The 26,566-nt window shown below is 34.3% G+C and overlaps 2 protein-coding genes and 1 non-coding gene across 3 annotated transcripts; all 3 read right to left on the reverse strand.

Annotated features, from left to right (window-relative positions):
* Positions 1 to 869: 869 nt before the first annotated feature.
* LOC133861085 (ankyrin repeat domain-containing protein EMB506, chloroplastic) lies at positions 870 to 4,902 on the reverse strand. The gene is made up of 8 exons (XM_062296790.1): positions 4,745 to 4,902; positions 3,956 to 4,369; positions 2,885 to 2,964; positions 2,531 to 2,629; positions 2,338 to 2,436; positions 2,159 to 2,257; positions 1,981 to 2,079; positions 870 to 1,473 (listed from the first exon to the last, which is right to left on the reverse strand). Exons 2-8 carry the CDS (start codon positions 4,350 to 4,352, stop codon positions 1,369 to 1,371), a joined length of 978 nt encoding a protein of 325 aa, XP_062152774.1. The 5' UTR covers positions 4,353 to 4,369; positions 4,745 to 4,902; the 3' UTR covers positions 870 to 1,368.
* Positions 4,903 to 4,928: 26 nt separating this feature from the next.
* TRNAV-AAC (transfer RNA valine (anticodon AAC)) lies at positions 4,929 to 5,002 on the reverse strand. The gene has a single exon. It is a non-coding gene; the product is annotated as a tRNA-Val (tRNA).
* Positions 5,003 to 13,072: 8,070 nt separating this feature from the next.
* On the reverse strand, positions 13,073 to 16,205 carry LOC133859803 (xyloglucan glycosyltransferase 4). Its single transcript, XM_062295339.1, has 4 exons — positions 15,041 to 16,205; positions 14,626 to 14,934; positions 14,124 to 14,528; positions 13,073 to 14,046 (listed from the first exon to the last, which is right to left on the reverse strand). Exons 1-4 carry the CDS (start codon positions 15,677 to 15,679, stop codon positions 13,411 to 13,413), a joined length of 1,989 nt encoding a protein of 662 aa, XP_062151323.1. The 5' UTR covers positions 15,680 to 16,205; the 3' UTR covers positions 13,073 to 13,410.
* Between the last annotated feature and the right edge of the window lie 10,361 nt (positions 16,206 to 26,566).

Raw genomic sequence — 26,566 nt, forward strand, 5'->3', positions numbered from 1 at the left:
AATAATGTGCTCGGAAAGATTTTCATAATATATATATATATATATATAGAGAGAGAGAGAGAGAGAGAGAGAGAGAGAGAGAGAGAGAGAGAGAGAGAGAGAGAGAGAGAGATTTGGAAAGGGTTACATTTATTATGGAAGAAGTTAAATAAGTGGAAAATAGAGAAAAAAAAAAAGAAGAAGAAAATAAAAATATTTATTAATGTAAACCCAACTTAAATTATAAGATATATATTTTTAAAAAAAATATATTTAGGTGTATGTATTAACATTGTATTCTCATGCTGGGCATGACTCTATGTAGAGTAATGCTAGAAATTATTTTTCTTATAATTTTGTTATCTTTTCAAAATTGATGTGACTTTTAAAATCACTATTAGATCAAATGGTAATTTTAAATGCCACACCAATTTTGGAAAGATAAAATATGGTTCCTAACATTACTCCTATAGGTAGTAGGTATGTTTGCAATGTGGCACTTAACATGAAGCAGTGTGAGTGATCAGATCAAAAACATTAAATTTTGGATAGGTATGATTATGTGAACTGGTGATCTGATTATGTTTGCAAATTTAATGAAACTCTTGAATCCAGGATTCATTACTGCAACTCAATATCAGATTTAATCTTTATCATTATTACGTCTATTTACTCTAATTACTTTGTGAGACAATATCAATCATTAGATTCGGCTTGAATTCATTTTTTATTGAAATTGGACATGTTGAGATTGAGACATGCATCCCATATAGTGGGACTAGAACATATAGCCCATATGTTGAGACTTAAACGTGTCTCATGATACTGGTCACAATCTCAATAGATTCGGTTTTAACTAAATCTAGACCCAAGTCGAACCCATAAATCATCACACCCTCCTTTAGTCCAATGTAAGATTTAACCATTAAGTTCTCAAACCCATCATATTGGATCTTTTTACTTTGGTATAAGTCTTTTTTAATTCATCCCCTCTCTCTCCCTCTGTGGAAAAGCCCATGGCATTCCTTGATAGACATTTTTTTTTTTTTGATTAGTATTCCTTGATAGACATTTATACAAGGTACAGAAGATTAAATCCATCCCATAGCAGCGGTCCTACCATACATGTAAAAAATAAACAGATACACTATCGGACACCATTTGGCTGCAGGAAAAACCCTTCCAACTTTCTCCATTGGTTGCATCCTTTTACACAAATCTTCGTGTCTCCATAAGATCTGCAGCCTGCAGGTCACTGAAGTGCTTTTGGGTAAACTACGACATACATAATGTATATATAAGGTCTGCAGGTCATAGAATGCACGATCATTGAGAAACATTCTTGCAACAGAAGATTCTATGTCAACATTGTGGCATTCCTCGTCTCCATCAAAGATCTCTGTTAGAAGGCACTACCTTCAGTAACGTGGCGAGATCATATGATTTGAAGTCTTTCCCATAACACAGACTCAGATCCAGGGGTGTTCTTCCATCCTGAAAGCAGTAAAACCCACCATGTTAATTGCACCTTCACTGAGACCAAACAGTAGAAACTCTTTGCTCATCAATGTCCATGCTTCACCAAAAATTAGCTTTAGAAGAGAAAAAGTCGATGAAGTATCATAAAGTAACTAAGCATCACAATGCATTAGAAAAGAATAGGAAACAGAAACAGAAACAGAACTTGCCAACATAGATATATGTAAGATATACATAAATACATACATATATATGTAAGATGTAAAGAAGGATATCATGCAGTTAACTCCTGGAGTACAGCTCAATCAGAAGATTAGCTTTGACTACCTTGCACGTTTGACTACGAAATTAACTTCTTTTTTTTATTTGCTAAAAGAAATATTAAGTTAATACTCCCATGAACAGATTTAACCAGACTGTCTCGTATCAGTCAATGATAACCTGGACAAAAATGAAAAAAAAGAGAGGCTAGAACTGAATTATTACAATTTGCTGGGGAAATGTATGGTTATAGAAAGTTACCTTATTTCTCCTGTTTGCATCCGCACCATTGACTAACAAAATTTTTGCTATATATCGATTTCTGCTTTGGATGGCAATGTGTAATGGAGTCCACCCCTCCTGAAAGAACTCATAAACATGCTATGAGATAAGCATCAACAGGATACTGACATTAAGGAAATTTAAAAACTTTACCCACATTATCTGCAGCATTTACATCAACCTTGTATTTGATCAATAACTTCACAGTTTGCATGGCACCAACTTGAACCGCATAATGAAGTGGAGTAGCACCATCCTGACATGAGGATAAAGATATAAACCCACAGATCATTCGTATCTGTTGTTTATTTATGAAAATGGAAATCGTATCCTCACCCGGTCTTTGACATGAGGGCTTGCACCTTTTCTTAGAAGATGACTAATTACAGCCTCCTTTTTGCCTATAATTGCCTGATGAAGAGCAGTGAGACCATCCTGTTTTGCCAAATTATATAAGATTTATAAGTCCAGAAGAAAGATGCTATCAACTTAGACATAAATGTGGGACTAATATATGAATAGATCTCACCTGATCAAGAATATCAATATCGAGCCCATTTTCTAGTAGCTTATCCATGAAAGATATCTGCCCTGATAGCGCTAGAGTATGGAGTGGGTTCCATTTTGCCTGAATGATTGAGGTAGAAGAATTAGAAAGATGGAAAAGTTATAGACCCTCAGTCAACAAGAAACTGCACGTATAATTTCTGTTTCAAGAGTAAAATTCTATAGAAAGTAGTACGTGCTTCAGGAATGTGCTCCCAACAGTTACTTGTAATAACTACACAAGGAGATATTTAACCAGCAGGAAAAACTATTGACTCTACTAAAACTATTATATAAAGAGAAGACAAGGAAGCTAATCAATATTTTCAATACTCACAGATGATATTTTTCCCAGGTTAGGTGTCACATTCTGTTGCAAAATCACTCTTTCTTCTGGGCCCAAAAGCTGTTCAACCTCTGCAGTAATAAGCAAAACTGATAACAGTTGCTTGACAATTACATAGGAGCTAAGAGAATGCAAATTTATAGATGTGTATAAATATGATGTAATTAGATAACAAGGGATAAGCTAGAATGCACCAAAAAACTTGAGAGACAAACCCACACAATGGAAACCAATTTATCCTTTTCATAATTCTAGTAGAGAGTTTAATTGAAATGAAAGTTTTAAATTTTAATTGATGCAGGATGGCTGCACAAACAAAGGGTCAATTTGGTCGAATTCAACCTTCAAAACAACCAACATGATATTGCTTGGTTGGTTTAATTCAGCTTTTAGATGAGCTTGGTCCTCTCCTGAACTGCAAAGACTAAATGAAACTTTGCCAGTTTTTGTTACTAAATTAAGGGACACACCGTACTATTATTCACAAGAAGGGAAGAAGTTTCGGCTCTTTTATTGAGTCACCTATACATTCCCAGTCGATATGCAACAAGGGACCAGAATCATTGAGACCAAGGAATATTGTCGTTGTCCATCATCATTGGCAGAATAGAAGAATTTTCTTGCCCACCATTCTCCAATGCTTTACGGCCATGGTTTTGGGAACAAAGGTGAATCTAGTATTATGAAACATCCCTTATTATATATGTCTGAAATGGAGAGTTTTAAGGTCTTGGGCTTGGGTAATTGCATTCAAACATGGACTAGTCAGATCATTGGCCATCAAATACTTGATAAACTTGAAATGGTCTAGTATAATAATCAACCCTAAATGTTACTTTACAACAGAAACAGATCACCTAATGCTTTAAAGTAACTTGGCTTATGCTATACTTCACAAAACTTACACAGATACAGACTAATTTTTTCCATATCGTTTTATTCCCAGGAGATAAGGTTATAAAGTTCTAGACATTTCAAGCTTCTCATTGAAAACAGTACATGCGAAATCAGAAAAAAGATTTAGATATAGAGGGGAATAAAGGGTTCTAGCAAAGTAAGAACCTTTTACAAGATCCTCCTCATACTCATTTGTTGTGGGCTTATCCACACTAACTGTAGCTGAAGCATTTCTTTCTTCCTCCCAGTCACTCTCATAATCCAAGTTATTTTCTTCCACTTCCTCATCTTCTTCTTCATAATCACTACCACTGCCATCATCAGGATCTTCCCAAGTACCCGGTTGAGTTTGTAATGTAGAAACTCGGTTTGACGCAACCACAAAAGTCCTCAGTCTTGAGTCGTTCTCAGCAACAAAGAAATAAAGCCTCCCTCTTCTTGGACTACATACTTTCAATAAATTGGCTCTGCAGCTAGAACAAGGAGCAGCTGCAGCAGTAACAACAGCAGGAAGTGGAACAAGTTGATTCGACGAAAAGGTTGCCGCGGCCCAAGACGCCATTTTCTACGTCTCTTTAACTGTGAAAATGGATATAACATTGAATGACATATAATCGAATCTGTCACTTCAAGAATTAACATGCGCCTACTGCTCCAAGTGTAAATGTAGGTCCTAGCCATTAAGCGTGCTATGTGCAAGGGTGACCAACTTAATACACAACAGACTAGCATTTTCCTTAACACAGATGTTAAGGTCTTAGAAGCAATGCAGGTGTCACTAAGGCATTTCCACAAACGCCTGCTGTGCAATGAATAACATGCAAATATGTAACACCAAAGAGAGCGTTAAAATTGATTGAAAACCGAAAGGAACCAAATTCTAGGAAACCCAATTCTTAGAATCAGCTAAAAAAGACCCTGAATAGGAAAAGAACGATGAGAGAAGTGCCAGACCTGAAACAGAGAAGGCAGTCTTAGGTCTGGCGGGACTCCTTCGAGGTAAAAAAAGTAGAAAAGAGATTCTAAACCGCGTTTTTTGTGTTATCACCAAAAGCCCATCTGAAGCCGCTACCCAAAGCGACGGTTTTATTTCTCTCGCTCTTTTGGGAGGTGAAAAAAAAACACGAAGGAGATATTTTGGCGTCGCCCGGGTTCGAACCGGAGACCTTCAGTGTGTTAGACTGACGTGATAACCAACTACACCACGACACCTCTTTGCTTTTTGAACGTGATAAGATATTTTAACTGTACATTCATGTACACTAAAAAGTCAAAAAGTGTAAACGAAGACTTTATAAGAGGGGCTCATGAGCATGGTCAGGCTTTTCTTTTTGCAAATTTGTATTTCTTTTCGCTTATAAAAAAAAAAAAAAAGGATATTTTCCATATATTTTGTTATTATGGTTAGGTTTTATTATATGATTATTATTATTTTTAATGACAGAAAGCCCCAAGATATAGTTACTTCGTATAATTAATACTTATGAATAGCAAACTTCAAATCTGTGTAAAGCGCCCCTCTAAATTGATCAATATATATATAACAGCAACTAAAACAAATAGAAAAGGAGCAGCTAGAAGAACAAAACCAGTGGGAAAAAGAATACGAAGGAAACCAGAAAGTGACAATATATATATCAAGGCATCAAGCCATAATCCTTCATTGAATGATAATAATTTCTAGACCTTATTGAAATATTTTAGATTCCCAACACAACATAATAAATTAACACTTAACCAACATGATTACTCGGTAGTCGGTACGAAAGGAAGAGGCCAGGAAGAGGAGTGAGAGGACTAAACAAACCCTCAACTCCATGAACAATAACGTGCCCATCGATCATTATAGTTATAGTTACACTTGGAGAGTAATAATTATAAGATAACTCTACGATGGATGAATAATTTACAAGTTTTAACTTTTAACTTGTTAGGAGCCTTTTAATGATAGGTGTTTAACAAGTAAAGAACTCAAAGTATCCTAATTAATTAATTCCATTATGTGGTAAGTCTATTTGTTTTTGTAATTATGCTAAGGTTGGTTTTGCGAATAATTTCATTTAGCGCGAATTAAAAATAACAATTTTAAAATATGAGATTTTAAAACGTAATTTTTAAAAACGTAGTTAAGCATTTGGCAAAATCGCAGTTTAATTAGCTTTTAAAATTGTGCTTTTTCAAAAAAGCATCCATTGCATGCGATTTGAAAACACTAATTTTTTATTTTTTTAAATCGCAATTTTTTTAAAAATACAATATAATCACAAACAATTCATTTTCTGAAATTTGATTTAAAATCATACTTTTTATTTACAAAATTGCAATGCCAAACACACCTTAAATAAATATGTTTGTTACAAGATAGATTGTTAAGTTATAGCAGAACCTATACCTTTTAAAAATATAAGATTTGTGATTAAATTATCTATGTTATATGATCCTCCTTTAAATATAAAATATAAAGTAACTTGGACTTGGAGTACAAGTCTTATAATCATTAGAGATAAACTCCTACTCAAACAAGTGCACCGTACTTAGTGTTACGCAACACTAACTCTAATATACATATATATAACTACTGCAATTTATATTAACTCTAAAGTAAATAACTAGATAATTACTGCGTAGACATCTTATGGAGATGCAAAGATGCACTCCTTATTTACTACTACCACTAAGGGCTGACACACTATTACTAAAAGACCCATATAATAATTAATAAAGATAAGTAATTAATGCTACATAGCATTTTTTTTTTTTTTTTCTAGAATTCATCAATCCAGAAAAAGTGACGTCAATGGCACATTAATGCTACATCCAAATTTACAAATGCGACATCCACAACTCCAAATCACTTTCTTTCTTTCTTTTTTTTTTCAGAAAAAGTGATGGTATATATATATATATATATATATATATATATATATATATATATATATATATATATATATATATATATATATATATATATATATATAGCATTACTCAATAAAAATAACTTGATCGTCTTTTCACATAAACCATTTTTCGTGTCAATTAATCAATACATCATAACTAGTTAATATCAAGGGTTAAATATATTTTAACCCCTCAAACTACTACAATTTCTCTGGATGGCCCCCCAAACTACCACTTTTTGATTTTTTGGCCACATCCGTCCATTTGTGCCGTCAACTCTAACATAAATTGGCCAAAAACTCGAAAATACCTATCCCTTAACCATGAGATTTTCAAAGTGTAGGAAAGGTATTTTTGGAATTCTGTTTAGAATTAACGGCATAAATGGACGGATGGGGCCAAAAAATCAGAAAGTGGTAGTTTAGGGGGCCAGAATCTAAGCACTGGTAGTTTGAGGGGCCATCCGGAGAACGGGTGATAATTTGAGGGCTAAAATATATTTATCCCTAATATCAATTAAACTTACCACTACTAGTGATAGAAACATCAATTATCCCTCCCTTTTAAACTTCAATTAAAATGATTTTTATCAGATTAATTAGTGTTTCTTTCGAGTTTTTAACTAAGCAATCACGGAAACCATTTTTAATTTGATAACTTAACACATCATATGCCATGCACAAAAGGGGTAGTTTTAGATATGATATAGGTGCAAAATAATTAAGCAATAACATGCACCAATAAAATTTTCTCTAATATAAAATTCGCTTTTTTGGGTTGATGGCTAATTTGTACGAAATTACTAGGTTGCGAAAAGAATATTATGGGGGTACTACGGTGAAGAAATTAAGTAATGAATTTTTATATTCCTTTTTTTTTTTTGACATGTTATAAGAAGATAAGAGAATGGAAATTAAATTGCTACTTCAAATACAATTACATTATTTATTTAAAAGAAAGATAATAAAAGAAAATCTTGATCCCATGGACAATACATGCCCATCACTGTAGACATCCCAATGCGTGATACTCCGGCCGTCGATGGAATATTGGTAACCATTACCGAATATCGGATGAAGATCAGTTACAGTAAGATTGGACGTTAAACGGCACGTGCTTAACGTATAAGAACCGCGGTAGAGACTACGTCGTCCCGAATCGGAATCCTCTTTGACATGCAACCTTTGACGTTACAAACTGGTACTCAAGCGATCCCCTGTGCTGAGTCAAGCCGAACGCCGCATCCGGTGGAAGAAATATAGAGATGGGTTTTTTTCACATGTTCATGCACCAGTACGGTAGTATAGGTGGAGTTTTTGGTCAAGAAACACTGACGACATCTTGTCACGATCAGCTTCTGCTGAAAAAGGCCGTTGCTAATCTGGTGAGAATCGAAATATAGCAAAACTTTGGAACAGTAATTAAGAGGAGTAGGAGGAGAGAACGACGAAGAAACTTGGAAGCCTGGAGAGCCTTTTTTCGGATTAGTGGAACCGTGATGAGAGCCATGAGAGAGATAGAGAGAGAGAGAGAGAGAGAGAGAGAGATTCTTTAGGTATTTTTGAAGCTTAGATTTTCTTTATAAAGAAATACATTGAGAGGAACCATTTTCGTATTTGGATTGAAGAAACTTGGATAAGTGATCAAAAAGAGTTCTAACCCTTGTCAAAGAGATTTTCTTGACCCTTGCTGACAAGGTACAAATTAATTACCTTTTGTAAATGAATTTTACTTTGAATTAAAAATTAAATTTTTAGGATCTCTTATAATAGATTAAATGCATGTCTTCAAAAATTTTGATAACCGGGTCGGGTTTCAATCAGAAAAGGGTTTTGAATTTCTTATTAGAGCTTTTGAAAAAAAGACGTGTTATTTACACACACGTGTACAAATAATATTTGCCTTTGAGAAAATGGTTTTATTTAGAGGTTAACAAATTATCTGAACAATTTTATTCAATAAATTTTGAAAAATAAACAAAATACAGTCTACGTGGCAAAACCATGGCTTATAATTAAATTTGTAATACTTTCTTTTTTCTTTTTTCTTTTTGTAATTGAGTAGGGAAAAATGGCTACATGGGTGGATCTTTCCCACTCTTGATCCGGATAGAAGAGAGAATTGGAGAACTTATGGGAATGTTTCCAAATACAAGATGAAAAGTGACCCATTTAGCTAAAACATACACGATAATTTACACAACGAGAAACTTTGAAATGAAGAAAAACTTAAACTAATATCATATAAACTAAATTAGCTAGAAAAGTTCTACAAGGTGAAAAACTCAGGAGAATTAATCGCTATAATAACTAAAATAGTATCTCCCTCAAGAACAAAATGGTCAATATCAGAAGACAAAGACAACTGAGAAGCCAGAAGAGCTGCAGAAGCTTCACCAACAAAAATATCCGTAAAATGTAATCTTTGGGTAGCAGCCATAATAATATAATTAATATTACCAGAAGAATCACTAATGACAGCAGCAGCTACAACAAAGGAGCCCCTCCCAATCACATCAAAATTCCTTTTAATTCCACCAACTCCAGGAGGAGCCCAACGAGGGAGACTAGAAGCAGCATTCCAAGCCTCAAGATGGAGACCCAAGCACCTTATACATTGCCTCAAGGTGTACCAAAAGAAGTGAAAAGAATGAGATAAGGTTTTATAAAAGAGGCACGTGTGTGGAGGAAGTGATTTTGGCCCCAAAGTTATTCATAGAAGTTAAGGTCGGTACCGTTGCTTGGATGGAAGCGCAACCGCTGAAGGACTTTGAGAATGCGGTAATTCATCTCTATGTTATGCTAAGTGTACTTTGATTAATTAGCTTATAAGGCAGGCCTGCGGCCACAGTCACGTGCCATGGTCACAATGACGGCGCAATTCTAATGCATAGGAAGTAATAGTGTAAATGAGCCATAAAAGATGAAATTTATTTATAAGTAAATATTTATGTGATTTATGTAAAATGATGGATTTGTATTTTATATTTTCCCGAGATTTGAAGAGTACGAGTTTTACAAGCACAGTTTTAAAGAAAATGAATTTAAACTCAACCGTTTTATGGTTGCGGATTACTTTACTGAGCATTTCTCGCTCGCCCTTATTTTGCTTTTATTTTCAGGTTTTGAGCAAAGGGACCTAGGCGGCTGGAATAGGATCTAGGCTAGTGTTAGGGCATTGCATTTCATTTACCTAAATAAGTGCACTAACACAATAAATTAAGTTTTACTCTTGGATTATTTATTCTATCAAGCATGAATGTTACTTTCGAGATACTCGTTTCCGCATTTATTAAAGTTCTAAATTTTAAACTATTTTATGGTATTTTATTAATTCAGCATATTAACTAGGTTATCTGGTAAACCTTATGATTCTTTGCGACTCTGTATATGATAATGAACGAACCTAACCCTAACGATTTGGGGGCGTTACAATAATCTTGTGTTGAAACACCTAAAACCCATCAGCTTCTTTAAGTCCATGTCACGTGAATTCTTATCAACCATTTTCTTTTACTTACTTTCTTCATGACATGATCATGAAGAGATTTTGTGCTGAAACACCTAACACCTACCACTTAGTTAGTGCATGTCCTCTGTACGTAAATTCTTGTAATTTTTTTTCAACCATTTTTTTTTTTCACCTTCTTTCTTCCCATGAAGATTTTGTGATACTCATAATTCCTATGTACTATATATAATACTAGTCATGTGTCAACCAAATGGAACTTGGGCATAGGCATTTGCTGTACTACTCGAGCGTCTTCTTTTCTTAACCTTCACAAGCTTTCTGTCCTTGCCCAATGCCACATCCACCCTGTCACCAATTCCATCACAAAACCTTGGCTTGTAAGGTAATCTCATTTATCCTTCCCTAGGTAGTAAGAAGTGCAAAATAGGCAATGGAGGATTTTCATGAGGTAACATAAAGCTTAAGGAATAATACGGAGCAAAATTGTGTCATGGAAAATCCAAAAATGGAGTGGACCCCCATTGGAGTGATACTTCCAATAAGAAGATATGGGTCCCAACAGTTGCTGAATCATTATTCTTTTTTTAATGATTTAATTGTTAAGTTTAGTAGAGATTTGGGTCTTCAAAATGTCATAATTCAGTTGCCGAAGGAAGGAAGGTCGTTGTTGGAGTCGATATGAGCAGCTATTGACGAAGCAAAGACAGTACTTAAATGTCATCATTTAGTGAGGGCGGCAATCCAATAGACTTCTAGAGAATTTGTGGATGAAAGATTATTCTGTTTTTATTCATGATATTGTAATAGTGGTAATCAAGATGCTTTGTTTTGATTTTAATGAAAGTTATGAAATTTTCTCTAAAAGAAAAATCTAGACTTTATTGAAGTAAATCAGTTTCCCCAAGCCAAAATAATAAATTAACCCTTATTATATATATATATTTTTACAAATTTTAGTTATTTATTTGAATAAAAATTCAATCACCTAGGGGGACACAGCTCCATAAAAATAAAGATATGATACAATGCCACCTCAAAATACAATTCTTGACCACCTTTGTCCACGTGGTAACTTTTACTTTTACTTTATTTTTTATTTTTTCTAAAAAAACTATAAAGTTAACTAGGGGACTACCTTGATATGTGCGCAAAGTGGCCATCTGGCCGGATCTGGCCAGAGAGACCGGTTCCCGGCCGGATCTGGCCAGAACGGCCGGCTGGCCGGACGGATCTGGCCAGATCCGGCCAAATGGCCGGAATCCGGCTATTCTAGATTCCGATGAAACTGTCCGGATTCCGGCATTTATCTCGAATTCTGGCTATATTAGTCGGAATCAGGTAAAAATGGTTAGAATCTTGTCAGTCAATGACCGAATCTCGTCATCGATGATTTTTATATTATTTTATATTAATATTTATATGTTTTGAATAAAAATTAATTTTTATGGATTAATATGATTGAATGAAAAGATGAAAAATATTTGTGATTTTCTGTACGCGCCAAACACCGAAAAATGCTTTCGGCGAAAAATATTTTTCAGAAAAATAACTTCCCTGAAACCATTTTACGACGGAAATCATTTTACGTCGAAACAAACGGAGCATTAGAATTGATAGAGAGATATTTGCATACAAATATTGTAACATTGATACTTACTTGCAAAAGGTACTTATATTATATCTTGACTAAGGCCAGTGTTTTTAGTTGATTACATTTATTGCACATAATCTGCAAGCCGTGGATGGGATTGTACTGCTGGTTTTGCTCATTTGATAGTCATTTGCTCTGTAATATTTATAGATGAGGGGGAGATATCAGTCCATTATATCAGTTGTTTCCACAAAAATTTTGCTCTCAGTATAGTCATTCATTGCAATTATCTTCTGTGAGTCAGTATGGTCCATTATATCAATTGTTTGATTTGATATCTTTTATATGGTCCTTTTGTTCTTTGTTCACTGGATGTGTCTGGATTTGAGTTCTTTTCTCACTTGGTTTTTCATCCTTGATCAACAGCATTTTTAATGGACATTTTTATAAGCGGTTACTATTGATTAAATTTCACTCTACACAAGTTATGGATGAGGAAGAGATTTTTGGCATGACATGGATTGTATCCAAGAAAATGTTGGTAACAGTATGATTATTGTAATTGACAGTCATTATCCTTCAAGAGTGAGTTGTTTAATCTAGATAATACTTGGATTGTTAGTCCATGCCATAACAAAGTTACTATTGCAGAAGCTTCTGGTTTGACTGAGGAGACATCTCAAGTGGAGCAGTTTATCAGGGAAAGATGCAAGGCCCTAGAAGGATTATGTTCTCTCCAATTTCTTCAAAGTGTAATTTTTTGCTTTTAGAACTTGCTTGACTGTTGCATGCTGTTTGGAAGAGCTCTAGGAAGCCGCAGACACTTACTTGTGTTTGAAGAGACACTATTGCAGATGATGAAATTTATCTTGTTATAAAAGATCTTCAATTGATTACTGACTATTTGCATCACTATTGATTGCATTTTGATTTTAGTAATTTTTTTATTTTTTTATTTTATGTGAAGTCTTTTAATTTTTATGTAATAAGTCATATATGACTTTTTAGTTAGGCATGGGACTGCTGCAGAATAGATTTAGAACGACCATTAGATTAGATTTGAATTAGTGGTTGGGATCCCGTCTTAGCTAGGGCAGCAACTTATTGTCTTATTTAAGATTTTCTAAAGTTATAACAACTTTTTTGTTTTTTTTTTTTTTTTCCCAAAGTATTGAATGAACTTTTTTAACCTACTTTTGTGACTTTTCTCACCCTTCCACTTGGATTGAGTTTGGGTGCTCTTTTTTAGTGTACTAGCTCTCTGATTTACTTTTCTTAAACACTCTTTTTCTCTCATTCATATTCGGAATTGCATAAAAAAAAACAAAAACAAAAAAGATCATATTTCAATCGAAAGTAACATGACCATGTTTTGAACTGCTTGTTTTTGTATGAACAAGGTCGTTCTCATTATTCAAACACCCACAACATTTGATTTTACAATGAACAGAATTTCATATGTCATCTCTTTATCTAATGATTCCCAATAGCAATTGTTCCTAATATGTGTCTATATGCAGCTCCAGCAAAAGGTTAAATGCTTCGGATCTGCTAATGCTTTTAAAGCATACACACGTGAATTTCCACGTTTAGCTCCTTGATTCCAGTATATGTCCCAAAAAAAATATAAGCTCAAACAATACAATTTGTCTACTCCATTTCAGCTGAGCTGCTCACCAATTAAATCCAAGCCTACAACCAGGAAAGACAACCCTTGGAACAGCAAGAAATAGAAATGAACTCCATGTGCCGACAAGAAGCTTCTGGCTGATGCAGTGAGTAGAAGAAAAGCAAGAGCAAGTTCCTTCCTGTAGAGCTTGTTTCTCTTCTTCACAGAAGGGGGTTTCTGATCCTTAAGTTTACCCAACAACTCTAAACCAGACTCAGAATGCCTCCTAAGGATTTTCTCTTCACTAGAAGACTTTGATTCCCTCTCGGCAAATGCCAACAAATCTGATTCAGATGATCTACCAGTCTTCTTGGTCACAACCCACTCATAAGCGCTTCCCAGCTGAAACAGCCCAGAGACCATGGCATTGAATTTTGTGACAGACATTGTGTTCTCAAACAGTAGGTATGGAACCAAGAAAGGGAAAGATTTAGGTGCAGGGAGAATGTTCAAGAAGGACATGAAAATGGGGACATAACAGATTACCCAAAGAGGTAGTTCTGCCTCAGGTATGAACATGGTCAATGGAAGTATGATACAAAACAATGTGAATGAGTAAAAGGGAAGTATAAGTTTCCTTAGGAGAAAGAAAAGAAATATCAGGTTGGCCTTCTTCCAAATAGATACCTGCACAAACATAAATCCAAGATTAAAAAAAGTTATTCAGAATTTTCAGGTATAAAAGATAAGGGGATTGAGGAAACCTTGGAAGTTATGATAGCAGGAAGGCACAATCGGAAGAGCTGCATTGGACCTGAATGCCAGCGGTGCTGTTGCTTCTTATAAGTTTCATAAGACTCCGGCAACTCACAAAGAACTTTGACATCATTGAGGAAGATGAATTCCCATCCATTCAAGTGAGCTCGAACTGCAATGTCCATGTCCTCGACTGTGGTTCTCTCAAGCCAGCCTCCTGAATCCTCTAAAGCCTTGATTCTCCAAACACCGGCCGTTCCATTGAATCCAAAGAAATTGAGAAAAACGCCATTCACTTGCTGCTCCACCTCAAAATGGAAGCAGAGGTTGACGTTTTGGAGCCTTGTAAGCAAATTCTCATCCTTGTTCACAAATGACCAGCGAGCCTGGACAAGACCCAATTGAGGATTTCCCTGTACAAATCACAAACATTCTTAAGATGACTATTGTTTGATCAATTGATTGAGAGTACCAAAAGGAAATTTCCTGTTCTTATTTGGCTTATATTACCTTGAAGTGAGGAACGGTTAGTTTAAGGAAATCAGGATTTGGCTGGAAGTCTGCATCAAGTATTGCAACAAATTCATAATCTTTAACGTAGTCACAGGTCATTGCTGATTTTAGATTGCCGGCTTTGTACCCAGTTCTGATTAGTCGATGCCTGTAGACTATGTTTATTCCTTTCTCCTGCCATGAGGAGACTTCATCTTTTATCAGAAGCTGTAGATTTCCATCATCTGAATCATCCAGGACTTGAATTAAAATTCGTTCCCTTGGCCAATCAAGCTCACAGGCAGCAGCAATTGATTGCGCATACACCTTAATCAAACATAATATTTCAGCACCAGACCAAAAGGCAGAGTTGTAACAAGCAATAAAACATCGACAAATAATTTATTAGAGAAAACAAGAAGTTTTCTCTTACCTCTCTCTCATTGCACATGGGAATCTGAACAAGAACCATTGGGAAACTTGAAGAATCCTCAATGTCATAAGTTTCTCCCTCTATTGTGGGTTTCAACTTCTTGTACTTGATCCAGAAACACCCAAGACAGAGCACTAGCCGATCGAGAGATTGAATCAAGAAAAGCACGATGCAGAATTTTGAAAGCAGCATCACAAAAGGAGCAATATAGTCAATTCTAAAAGACAGCCAAGCCATATAGGACGATTGCACAAGACCGTGAACCTCCCAAGGCTGAATCATTTGCAAATTCCATTTCTTGAAATGAGCAACGACTTCTAACACCAAAGCTAGAATTGAAATAACTAGAAAAACTTTGATAAATCTGTACAACCTTCCTCTGCTTCTGGGGTCTTCTTCACTTACATCAGACAACGAAATGCGTTTCTTAACTGAAACAAACATGGCCCTGAAAGCCATGGCCAGCCATGAAAGACTGGTCAGAACTCTGTAAGCTTTGAGAAGAAGAACCCATGTAAATTGCTTGGGACTTACAGCCTTCTGTTTATCCGGCAACAAAAATGAACCCGAACCACTGACTTCCAGTAAAGAGAAGCTGTCAGGCTTCTCAATTGTGACCACAACAGAGTTTGCTGCCATTTCTTTTCCCGGAATCCAACCTCACAGGAAAGAAAGCGGAAAACGAATCACCTCCCTGATCAAGATTTTGGAAAAGAAGAAATGGGATGAACCGGGAATTCAGTTATGAGACTGGCATAACATTAAAGAAGAGAAAGTAGGAGAAGGAAATCTCGAAAATGGGCAATTTTATATTATTTCCTCTGAAATCTGGATCCTTCAAATCAGAGTGGAAACAGAATCCCAAGTTTCAGATCGAGTTGAACATGAAGGTTGACAATTGATCTATCATGTCAAAGAAGAACATGTACCAAGTCTCACTCGCGTCAGCGAACTACTAATAAAGAAGCAGACTGCACTAATTTTTTTCCTGTATGGTAAGAACTGGAAGGGCCAGCTGTTCTGTAATATAAATCTAAAACTGGCCAACCAGGTGATCAAGTGGGAATGGCATCTCCGTTTGATTGGTTGAAACATCCTACGAGTAAAAAAATAGTGAGAACAAGTTACAAGTTAGAACCAACCTAATGCTTTAACGTACGCAAGCTCAGAATATCCAGCTCGGACTAGCCTGGTAAGAAGTCAAGAACTTTTGGGAGTGACAACTAAATACAGCCAAGCTGCACAAAAAAGTTCTGCCCGTCTGCTCATGATTTTACTGCAGAAGCTTCCTTCTTGTTTCACCACTTGCAAAGAAGCTTCTTAATTCCTTGTTTGGGTTATGATTATAATATTTTATTAACCGCCACACATGTTACGCGGTGTCAGAAGTCAGATTGGGATCTCGCAACACACACTATGAGAGCTAACGTAGGATTTTGTTCACATGCTTATTGCTTGTGAGCTAGTTTAAAAAAAAAAAAAAATCTTTCAAAAATATATATTTTTTATGAGATAGACCCTCAAAAATTAATTTCCCCCCAACCATTTTTTTTTTTTAAATTTTTTTTTCTCCGCACTTTAATATATGGTTTCGCCCCCTGCGACTACCTACTCGAATAGGTGGGTTCCATATATATGGATCCTCTCACATATACTGCCCAAATTATTAATGCAAAATTTCTGGAAATCATTAAGTCATATTTACTCTGTTTATTTTAATTATTATGAGTTCGGTTGTATCTTAGTAAGCTGGATCTCGTTCAAGTACTATGTCATGGTTTGGTATGATTGCATCGGAAAAAGGATCTAATTTTTAGCACCTTAATTATCATTTCATTTTGAAAATTAATTAAAATAAAAAACTAATTGATCAATTTCCGGGAGTCTACTAAACAGGAGATATTTTTTTTTATTTATGATGATTTTTTTTTTCCCTTTTTGATGTAGAGAAACGTGTAACACTTAGCAGTGCATGCGCTGGAAAGAATATTCCAAGTCATTAATGCTAAAATCTTGAACTAAATGTGAAGTTAAGCTAATTAGCACATGCTTCTGGCTTACATTATATTTGGAGCAAAAATACAAAACCAATTCCTATGATGTTGAATTTTGATAGAATCAATCCAAATAGCTTGAATTCTGATAGAATAGATCCATATGGTTTGCTTTTGTATAAAAATTACGTCTGTTTGTTAAATCATCTCTTTCTCACTTTGTTAAATCATTCCTTGTTTTATGTTTCTTTCTCGATCACTTTGTTTTGTACCCTACAATAAAAACACTTTTACAAAGAGAAGGGGTTGCTGGCCTACATATCTCAAGCAGGTGTGTACCGCACCGGCGCACCATAGGCTGCTCAAAAAGACACTATAATTGAGGAATAAATCTCTTTTTATGTATTTTATTTACTGCTACGGGGTCTCCAGCTCTGTGCTTTGGGATCCTATTCCTCAATAATTGAAGTTCATTTAATTTACATTATCTCAAGTTTAAAGAGTTAGTTAATGCAGTTACTTTTCCCACATGAAATACTACATTTACAAAATCAATTGCGATAAATATAGATTTTGAAAATATTTTACAATTTTTAACTTTGGACTTAATTTTTTCCAAACTTAAAATTAGTATTTGGATCGGAGTAAAATTTATAACTTCAATTGAAACATATATTGCCCTTAATAATAATAATAATAATTGTTAGAATAATATCGTTTTGTTTCTTATTAGGTTTATTACCTTTTTAGTATTATTTCCTTCCTAATGTATCATAGGGTTTAGTCTAGGGTTTCTTGTCTACTACTTATAGCTTCTCTATATACAGAGATATCTTGTAATACAATATGATCAAGACTCAATACAATGTAGGATCCGTTTGGGTTTGCGATTTCAAAATTGCAATTTTAAAATGTGCGATTTGAAAAAAGTGATTTTTAAAAACGCAGTTAAGCATTTGGCAAAATCACAGTTTGGCCTTTATAATCGCAGGTTAGCCTTTTAAAATACTACGTTTTCAAAAAAGTACCACATTGCCTGCGATTTGAATAAGCACTTTTCTACGTTTTCAAATCGCAATTTTTTAAAAACGCAGTTTCCAAACAGTTTATTTTCTGCGATTTGGTTTAAAATCGCACTTTTTCTCTACGAAATCGCAATCCCAAACACACCCGTAATCCATTATTCTCTTCCGCTCGTCTTCTCTTTCATATATTTCACATAGTATCAAAGCTATTTAACAATAATAATAATAATAAAATATAAATGATTTTCCAATTTTAAGCAATTCAAATTCATTTTTTGAATGAAGTTACCCAACATAGTTTTTTTATTAACAAAGTTTTATGTCAAATTGGGTTAAAAGAATTTCTTTCAATTTCGTTTATTAAACTGATACGTGTTTAAAATACATGTGATTCTCAGGTAAATTTTTAAAGATTTGGCTTAAGTGTTATAAAAAAACTACAACATGCGTGCAGTAGTTTCTCTAATGGTCCTTATTTAATTTAATTTTCTCTCTTTCTCATTAAAAACTTAAAATTAAACATAGACCATTGCATGCATTTTGAACCCTTATTAGTTTAACCGACTATGTTGACAAAATTTTCTTTCCCACAATTTAGAAAGAAAAAGGAAAAAAGAAAACTTTATATGTTTTTATTATATATAATTATAAAGAATAGCTGTTTAGGTGGGTTTAGAATCTGGGTAATAGCTGTTGGTCTACATCAGGAGCTACCGTCTTTTGACTAAGTGCATAAATCAAGGGATCACTTGTGCCGCGTTCCTTGATTAGAGAATATGCCCTTTCCCGCTAATCAAGGAACTCCACCTGCAAATTTCTTAGCAAAGGGCCTGCTAAAAGCCATGGAATTTTGAATCCAGTGCTTTCTATATATCACAAGTTTCTTACAAGTTAATATAGCATTTTACGATTCTCACCATATTAGTCATTAGAATTTTTTTTTTTACTACAAATCAATTCTTATAAATTTGATGCGATAGTCCATATAAATTTCACTCTGGACATGAGTATAAGAGTTTAATTATTTCATCAATTAAATATTGACTGTCAGATTAACTTTGTAAAATATTTGTAGTAAAAGTAATAATATTCATAACCGTAAACAATTAATTTTGTGCAATTTGATTTAAAATTATATTTTTTGTCTATAAAATTGCAATACCCAATGCACCCTAAAGCTTGTACCCAATGATTTTGGTTTTGAGGGAAATTCTGCATGTTTTAATACCATGTGTCATTTTCTCTCATACGTGCATTACGTACGTTGAAGAAACAAATGGGGCTTCTTGTTTCATGTGTGGTCTGATGGGTATGCATCCCAGCAACCAAGCAAGAGGATAATATTAATATGGCAGATTATTTTCAGCTCAAAGGGGATTTGTCTTGGTTGTTGTTTGTCACTGCCACATGGGAGCTGGCCTCTGTATTTCTAGGACTGGCGCATGTGAGCAGCTACCCTGGCCATGGCTGTTCACATCAATTTAATATAACATATCTACTACTTTCCCTTTCACCATACAATATATATATATATGTTGCCATCACATATTAAAAGAAGTGGGACTTTTAATGTTACTTAATTCGATCAATTCTTTATAGTTAAACCCTCCTAGAATGAATTTTCAACACCTATTTATTTACATTTCGTGGCATGTAATCGTTGATCTACTGCATCCAGGTGCCGACAAAGTCTGCCATATGCAACGCATGACTCATGAAGTTCCAAAGGCCCCCGTAACAGCATGCAAGATGCGGTTCACAGTTTGAAAATCCCACTAAATTATTTGTTTGAATTTAATTTATTTTTTATTTTTTAAAGTTTTTGCACCACTCCGGTTTATATTGTTCATATTAAGAACATGATCAATATCCTATTTAATTAGATAGAGTAATTTATAAATATAATAATAAGTGTTTAAGTTTCACATTATTACTTAGTAGGTAGAATTGAGTTTTATAAATAATTTTATAAAAACTTCAACTCGATTAGTTTTTTTTTTATGATGATAGTGCTTCTGATGTGTGTTACAGTATCTAGTATCTACCAAACACTGTTTAGATCCGAGGACGGAGGACCATGTAACAAGGTTGTCGTATTTTCTTTTTTCTTTTTTTAATCGTATTGACGAAATCTAAATCTATATAGAGGACAAGTGGTAAAGAAAAATATTACGCGAGTTCCTAAGAACCCAATATCGAAGGGATCGAGGGTTTCTTAATTAACTAATTATTATAAACTAACCAAAAAAGGTATCCTAGCTAGGCATTATTTTTGTATTGGGAACATCTAGACGATATATCGATTATGTGAAAAAATTTGGTTAACAAGGATCAAGGGTCCCTCAATGGACCTCACCCTTTAAATAGATCGAAACAATCCAACCAAAACGCCCTTATCGTGAGATCGATCAAGAAGGCCAGGAAGTAGATAAGTGATCCAGATCGATTATAAACCCAGTCACGTAGATTTGAAAGCTACAAACGTTCAAATCGATCTCCTGATTTGCAAGCATATTGGGCCACACGTACAGTACGTGCTCCTTGATGTATAACATGTATGATGATATTATCTGTACATGTCATGACTCATGCACTGCCGACACAAAGGAGATATGCTACGTGCATGCATGCCACAACTCAAAAACTAACATTTTCAGTAGTATAATAAGAGAAGATAAATGGCCTCATGGGTCACAAATGGTTGCGCACTTGGCAGACATAAAATGAGAATGGCCACTACGTCTATGAAAGAAGAATGTGGGAGTGTCTGAGATGTTAGACGGGAAGCCTAAAGCTTGTCTGTTCGGTGAGATGTCCATTTCTGAATCAAGATTAGCTAGACTGCGCGCGGCTTCGATATAAATGGACCACGATGATAGAACCTTAGCTAATAGCTGCCATGCACCTTGCCTGTATATCTGGGTAATATATATGGTCGGGAAATTAATGTCAATTGTCGTCAAGAACTGCACGAGCTAGCTGATACTGCCAATTACTAGGTTTTTCTGGGATTGCTCGATCATTAGGTGTAAGTGTAACTTAATTGCTGTCTCAATTACAACCTTAAACTTCTGGAAAAATATTTCAGACTTATCGGATCCCACATATATATCACCAAGGCTAACCCTGTTGCTGATTCATATTTGGTGTAGCAGTAAGCTAGGCATTGCCTAGCTTGTTCCCCAAATCTAAACCCAACTTTAATTATTATACTCCAGAAAATGGAGATGATGAGAGAGGAGGGAGATTTGCCAAGTTTCATATTTTGGAACAAAAATGTATATACCACATTTTGTATCTCACGGTGTGCGACCGCAAATTCAGTATACTAAAGTATTAACTAAATAATTAAATTCGTAATTTCTTTTCAGGTTAAGTTTTTGAAATAATCGGTGATTTAACATGATATCAAAACAAAAGTTTTGAGTTCAAATCTTATTTTTTTACCTTTGTTTTAGTTAAATATTTTACATATTAAGCTCCACTTGTTGAGGGGCAATTGATGATTTAACATAGTATAAAATTAAGGGATAATTGCACCGTTGGTTCCTGTGGCATGTCATAATTATTTTTTACTCCCTATGGTTTAAAAAGTTCATAGGAGGTCCTCGTGGTATGTAATAATTACAAATCGATCACTGGCGTGAAATTCTGTTAAAATTTTTAACAAATTTCACGTCAGCGACACGTGTCGCCAATAAAAATATAAATTAATTAAAAAATAAATAAAAATACTTATTTTTTTAAAAAAAAAAAAAAAAATTCAAAAGATTCAAAAAAAGAAAGCTGAAAGGGGTGGCCCAGCCACCCTTTCAGCTTTTTTTTTTGAATTTTTTTTTGAATTTTTTTTATTTCTTTTTTAAAAAAATAAGTATTTTAATTTATTTTTTAATAAATTTATATTTTTTTTATTAAGATGGACACATGTTGCCACGTGTTGCTGACGTGGCATTTGACGGAATCTGTTAAAAATTTTAACAGAATTTGACGCCAGGGATCGATTTGTAATTATTGCATACTACGAGGACCTCCCATGAACTTTTTAAACCATAGGGAGTGAAAAATAATTATGGCATACCACAGGGACCAACGGTGCAATTATCCTTAAAATTAATACACTGAGTTTAGAGTAGACTACAACACACATTGGCATGAATTGACCACCTTAGGCTCAACATTGTCATACATCTAGTTTGACAAAGCCTTTATGTAACACCCAGGAGCATATAAATAACAATTTGCGAAAATATAAAAGTATAGGAAAATGAATTAAAACATGAGCTCAGGATACGTCGTTCGTAGCAATACCCGAGCACGGTGAGGTTCGTAAGCATTTAGGACAAAAGGACCAAAAAGTGAAGGCGAAGACATGAAACTAAAGGTATTCTGCCCATTACTCATTTGACCAAGATTTTAGGGCCATGTGTCAACAAACTCAACATAGTTTTTCGAAAGAAAATCAACGGTCAAATGTGGAGTTAGGTGATCTTGATCTATTGAGAGTCGGTCTTGATTATTCGAGATGTAAGATAAACAACGAATTGATCCGACTTGACTTGCATTAAATGCGAAAATCATGATCTCGGTTGATCAAGTGCTAATTTTGATTGGTTTAGCATGTTGACGTAAGAGGGATTGGCCGTTTTGGAATCTCTCAATCGATAGAGCAGTAAGTTCGATCGACCGAGCTTGCATGAAACCAACTTAAAACTTTTATTTAAATGCCAAACTACTTGAGGATCCTTCATTTCTTCATTTTGGTCGTCCAAACAACCTAAAATCCCAAAATCCCACACACACACACACACAGGGAGTTTTTTTCTATGGGTTGGAGGAATTAATTTCTTCCACTCTAATCTATTAAACTGATCATGATGTGTTCAAAAGACATGTAAAAATTATATGTATTTTGAACATACGTTGATTTAATAGATTTAGTTAGAAAAATTTATTCTATACTATCTTTTTCTTTTTCTTTTTGTAAAAAAAAAATAAAAATAAAAAAATAAAAAATACTTAATTCTAGAAAAAATTACTGGCGGGCAGTAGTGGTAATGTTGAACAAGGCCCAACTTTATGCCCTAAAACCAACGCTGACTAAGGTTGGGCCAGGCCGACCATATTTTCACGTCAAGCATATATGCTGTTGGGGAAGATTTGGGTTGGGCCAATCTTTCCACGGCAACAATGACTTCTTGCTCCAACAGCGGATGTTGCTGCAAAACATCAGGCATGGTTCGACTTATAACAATTAACAGCGATGAATAAGTCGTCGTAAAAGAAAGCCAAAAATAAACGCGGTTACCTCTAACAAATATATATTAACAATTCCCTTTTACAGCAACTATTGAATTACTGACGCAACAAGCTTCTTCTTCTTCTTCTTTCTTTTCTTTCTTTCTTCTTCTTTTTTTTTTTTTTTTTTTTTTTGTGGGCAAGTCAAATTTCATTAATAGAAGAGAGAACAATACAAAAGAAAGAGTGGGCACTCCAACAAAACCCAAGTACAAACATTGTTGTGCAAACTGCAAATTAAAATCCTACAAATGAGAACTGTCCATTGGCAAATAAATTGCCTATTACAATAATTTTTTAGCAGAGAGTCCAAGTAAGAGGCTATTAAAAATGGTGGTTTTTTAAGCAATCCAATGAATGAAATGCATCATGAATGCCTACTGCATCTGCAAGAGAGCTTGAAAGATAACAATTTAGCCGAAACAACCGTCTACCGTAGAAGAGCAACACCACAATGTCCGATAAGAGAGCTTCTTCTTCTTCTTCTTTTTTTAATAACACAGTACCTTCTTCTTCATTTTTGAGAAATAATCTCCAAATGGTTACTCAACTAGAGAAGCAATACAAGAACAAGAGCACCAAATATAACCACAACCCCCAATGGCGAGAAAACAGAGCCCAAAGACCATAGCTGTGAACTAGAGATAAAGAATTTCTACTCACAAAGCAAGGTAAAAAATCTAACTTAAAGCAGCTACTAATTGGTAGACTGTGAAACAGAGATAAAAATGTACATAACATAAACAAACAAACAGAGATCCCAGAATACAAGCTCTAAAAAAAAAAACGATCATTGAAGTCGGTGTGTGTAAAGCACACGCCTTTTTCGAGAACCTCCAAAACGATGGACGACCTTCACGAGCTTATATTGGCACCTTTCAAAACCCTAAAAACCAACTATAACCCCCACACAAACATAAAACAGAAGAGCTAAACCGCCGAACCCACTCTTTTAAAGAGCTAGAAAATCTCCACAGAAAAAAGAAAATGCTCAACGGAAGCAGCGGGGAGATTAGACATTGAATGAATAATGAGGGATAGGACAAGTAGTGGACAACGCCAAAGATTGATAAAAATACGATTGCAATTTGCGAACCTTTCCATCAGGATTCAGGCCAAAAGATATGGGCAACACAAATTGACAGCTTTACATCCAAGTACAATGGCCTAAATATTGGACCGCTATTAATTTTGTTTTTGAAAGCATTTTTTATTGGTATCTTTTTTTTTCTTTCATTCGAATAAAAACGGAAAAAGACTCTTTTTGTGACTTTCTTCCATTTTAAATTTTTTTTTAAGGGAAAAAAAAAAAAAAAAGAGGAAGAAGAAGAAAGAGGTAAAATGTTGACTGAAAGATATCGCCTATAAAAGTGGCGAACCCATCATTTCTTTTTTATTTTTATCATGGGCCAAAAAAAAAAAAGACGTATAATATGGTTGACGTCCCATCAAAATTGATAGAAACTTGAGCCATCAATCACTCAAGCCTACACTGACAAGATTCCTATGGAGAACCCTTTTTCTTTTTTATGGTTCAACTAGATTTGCAAGTTTTGATTTAACTTCATATTAAGTTTTGATTTAACTTCATATTTGATCCCCTGATTGTTTTTTTTTTTTTTTTTTTGGGTCTCATCCCGAGTTCATCTTAACATGGATAATCCCCTATCACCACCCCATTGATGTACTTTCATGGGAAAGATTTGTCTTTGTGTCATCTTAGAGTTATTTTTAAAATTAAAATTAAAATTAAAATTTGATTGTAATTTTAAAAGCTACATAATATTTAAAAAAACACAAAAAAGACTTTAATACTCTTTATAGTATTACTAGTAAAAGAAATATCCAAATATGTATTAGACTTATTTGGTAAAGGTTTTTGAGATAAATTTTGTATGAAAAAGTAAAGAAGTTTAATTTTATAATGAGTATTTTTATTTGAATAATAATAAAAAATTATTGATATAATATAAAAATATAAAAAATATATATATATTTTGAAGTTGATTTTTTTTTTTATAAAAAATAAAAAATAAATAAATGTTAAGGCAAAAACCTTTGCTAAATAAGTCCGTAAAAATTTATAATAAATACAATTGACTCATAATTCGAAAGTATGAAGTCAATCAGAATCTAGATGTAGAAAAATATTACAATATTTATCGTTAGAACATACTTTTCTGGAGTCAAAATGACAGAAATGTACACGTAAAACATTCCAAGGAAAAACAGCAAAAAAACTTTTGAATAAGTGATCCGTTGAAGTGGTAGGGCCAGCCTGTAGTGCACGGTAGCGATGCGACTTGGTGCATCGGACGATCATCAAAAGTCTCGCACTTGAATGTAAATGGAAGAATGTCGGCAATGACGTGAGCGTCATTGAAAAGGAGTGTTTCGACAACCCCGCTGCCTACTTTCCTACAAGCTCAAAGTGTCCAAATAAGGTTCAAAACACATGGAATACAAACGTACTTTTCTCCCCCATTTCATGATTATTTAATAATCGCATACTCTTCAAAATATTTTAGTTTGTTTGTTCTTGAAAAAAATGTGATTTTAAATAAAATTATATAAAAGAAAAAAAAAATTGTCATTTGAAAGTGTATTTTTATAAAATTACGGTTTGAAAATGTTTTAAAAAAAATTATATTTGCAAATCGCAGCTAAAAATATGCATTTTTAAATGCCAAATCGAGATTTTTTGCAACGCATATTTGCGTTTTGAAATCACTTTTTTTTAAAAAAAAGAAAAAATCACACGTTTTAAAACTGCAAATTCAAGCGGACCCGAATTTGTTGGAATGTGGTTCTTATTATTAGGTCTCGAATTTTACGTAAATGTAGAAGCTTAAAAGAAAAAAAAAAAAAAAATGCAAAGTCCATCTACTCCGAAAAAATATGTCTTAAATTGTAAACTATCCGAAATTGGTGTGTTTTCGACCTTTCTCTTAACAACAAGAAATTACCTTCCGTGTTTGAATTAAAATCGCTTATAATTATTTGTCTAAATTCTCCTGTTCACATTTGTGACGGGAAGAAACGACGTGAGATGAAGGTCGTTCTAGCCTTCTAGGACTTTCGATGTTGGTCGACATGGTTGGGGTCCTCCATGTCATGGGTAAGCGGGAAAGCTAAGGTTGTGGAAACCATTAAAGACCACACAAAATCACAAAGTGAGAAATGAATATATTTTCCGAACTCGAACGGATTGC

Source organism: Alnus glutinosa, chromosome 2, assembly GCF_958979055.1.
Source record: "Alnus glutinosa chromosome 2, dhAlnGlut1.1, whole genome shotgun sequence".
NCBI lineage: Eukaryota > Viridiplantae > Streptophyta > Magnoliopsida > Fagales > Betulaceae > Alnus > Alnus glutinosa.

Excerpts from the sequence above, each read along its gene's own strand:
- LOC133861085 (XM_062296790.1), bottom strand. The coding sequence starts at position 4,352 with ATGGCGTCTTGGGCCGCGGCAACCTTTTCGTCGAATCAACTTGTTCCA. Across the intron at positions 2,965-3,955 it reads TGAGGAGGATCTTGTAAAAG|AGGTTGAACAGCTTTTGGGC; the intron begins GTTCTTACTTTG and ends TTATTACTGCAG. Across the intron at positions 2,630-2,884 it reads ACCTGGGAAAAATATCATCT|GCAAAATGGAACCCACTCCA; the intron begins GTGAGTATTGAA and ends TCAATCATTCAG.
- LOC133859803 (XM_062295339.1), bottom strand. The coding sequence starts at position 15,679 with ATGGCAGCAAACTCTGTTGTGGTCACAATTGAGAAGCCTGACAGCTTC. Across the intron at positions 14,935-15,040 it reads CCATGTGCAATGAGAGAGAG|GTGTATGCGCAATCAATTGC; the intron begins GTAAGAGAAAAC and ends TGTTTGATTAAG. Across the intron at positions 14,047-14,123 it reads CTGCTATCATAACTTCCAAG|GTATCTATTTGGAAGAAGGC; the intron begins GTTTCCTCAATC and ends ATGTTTGTGCAG.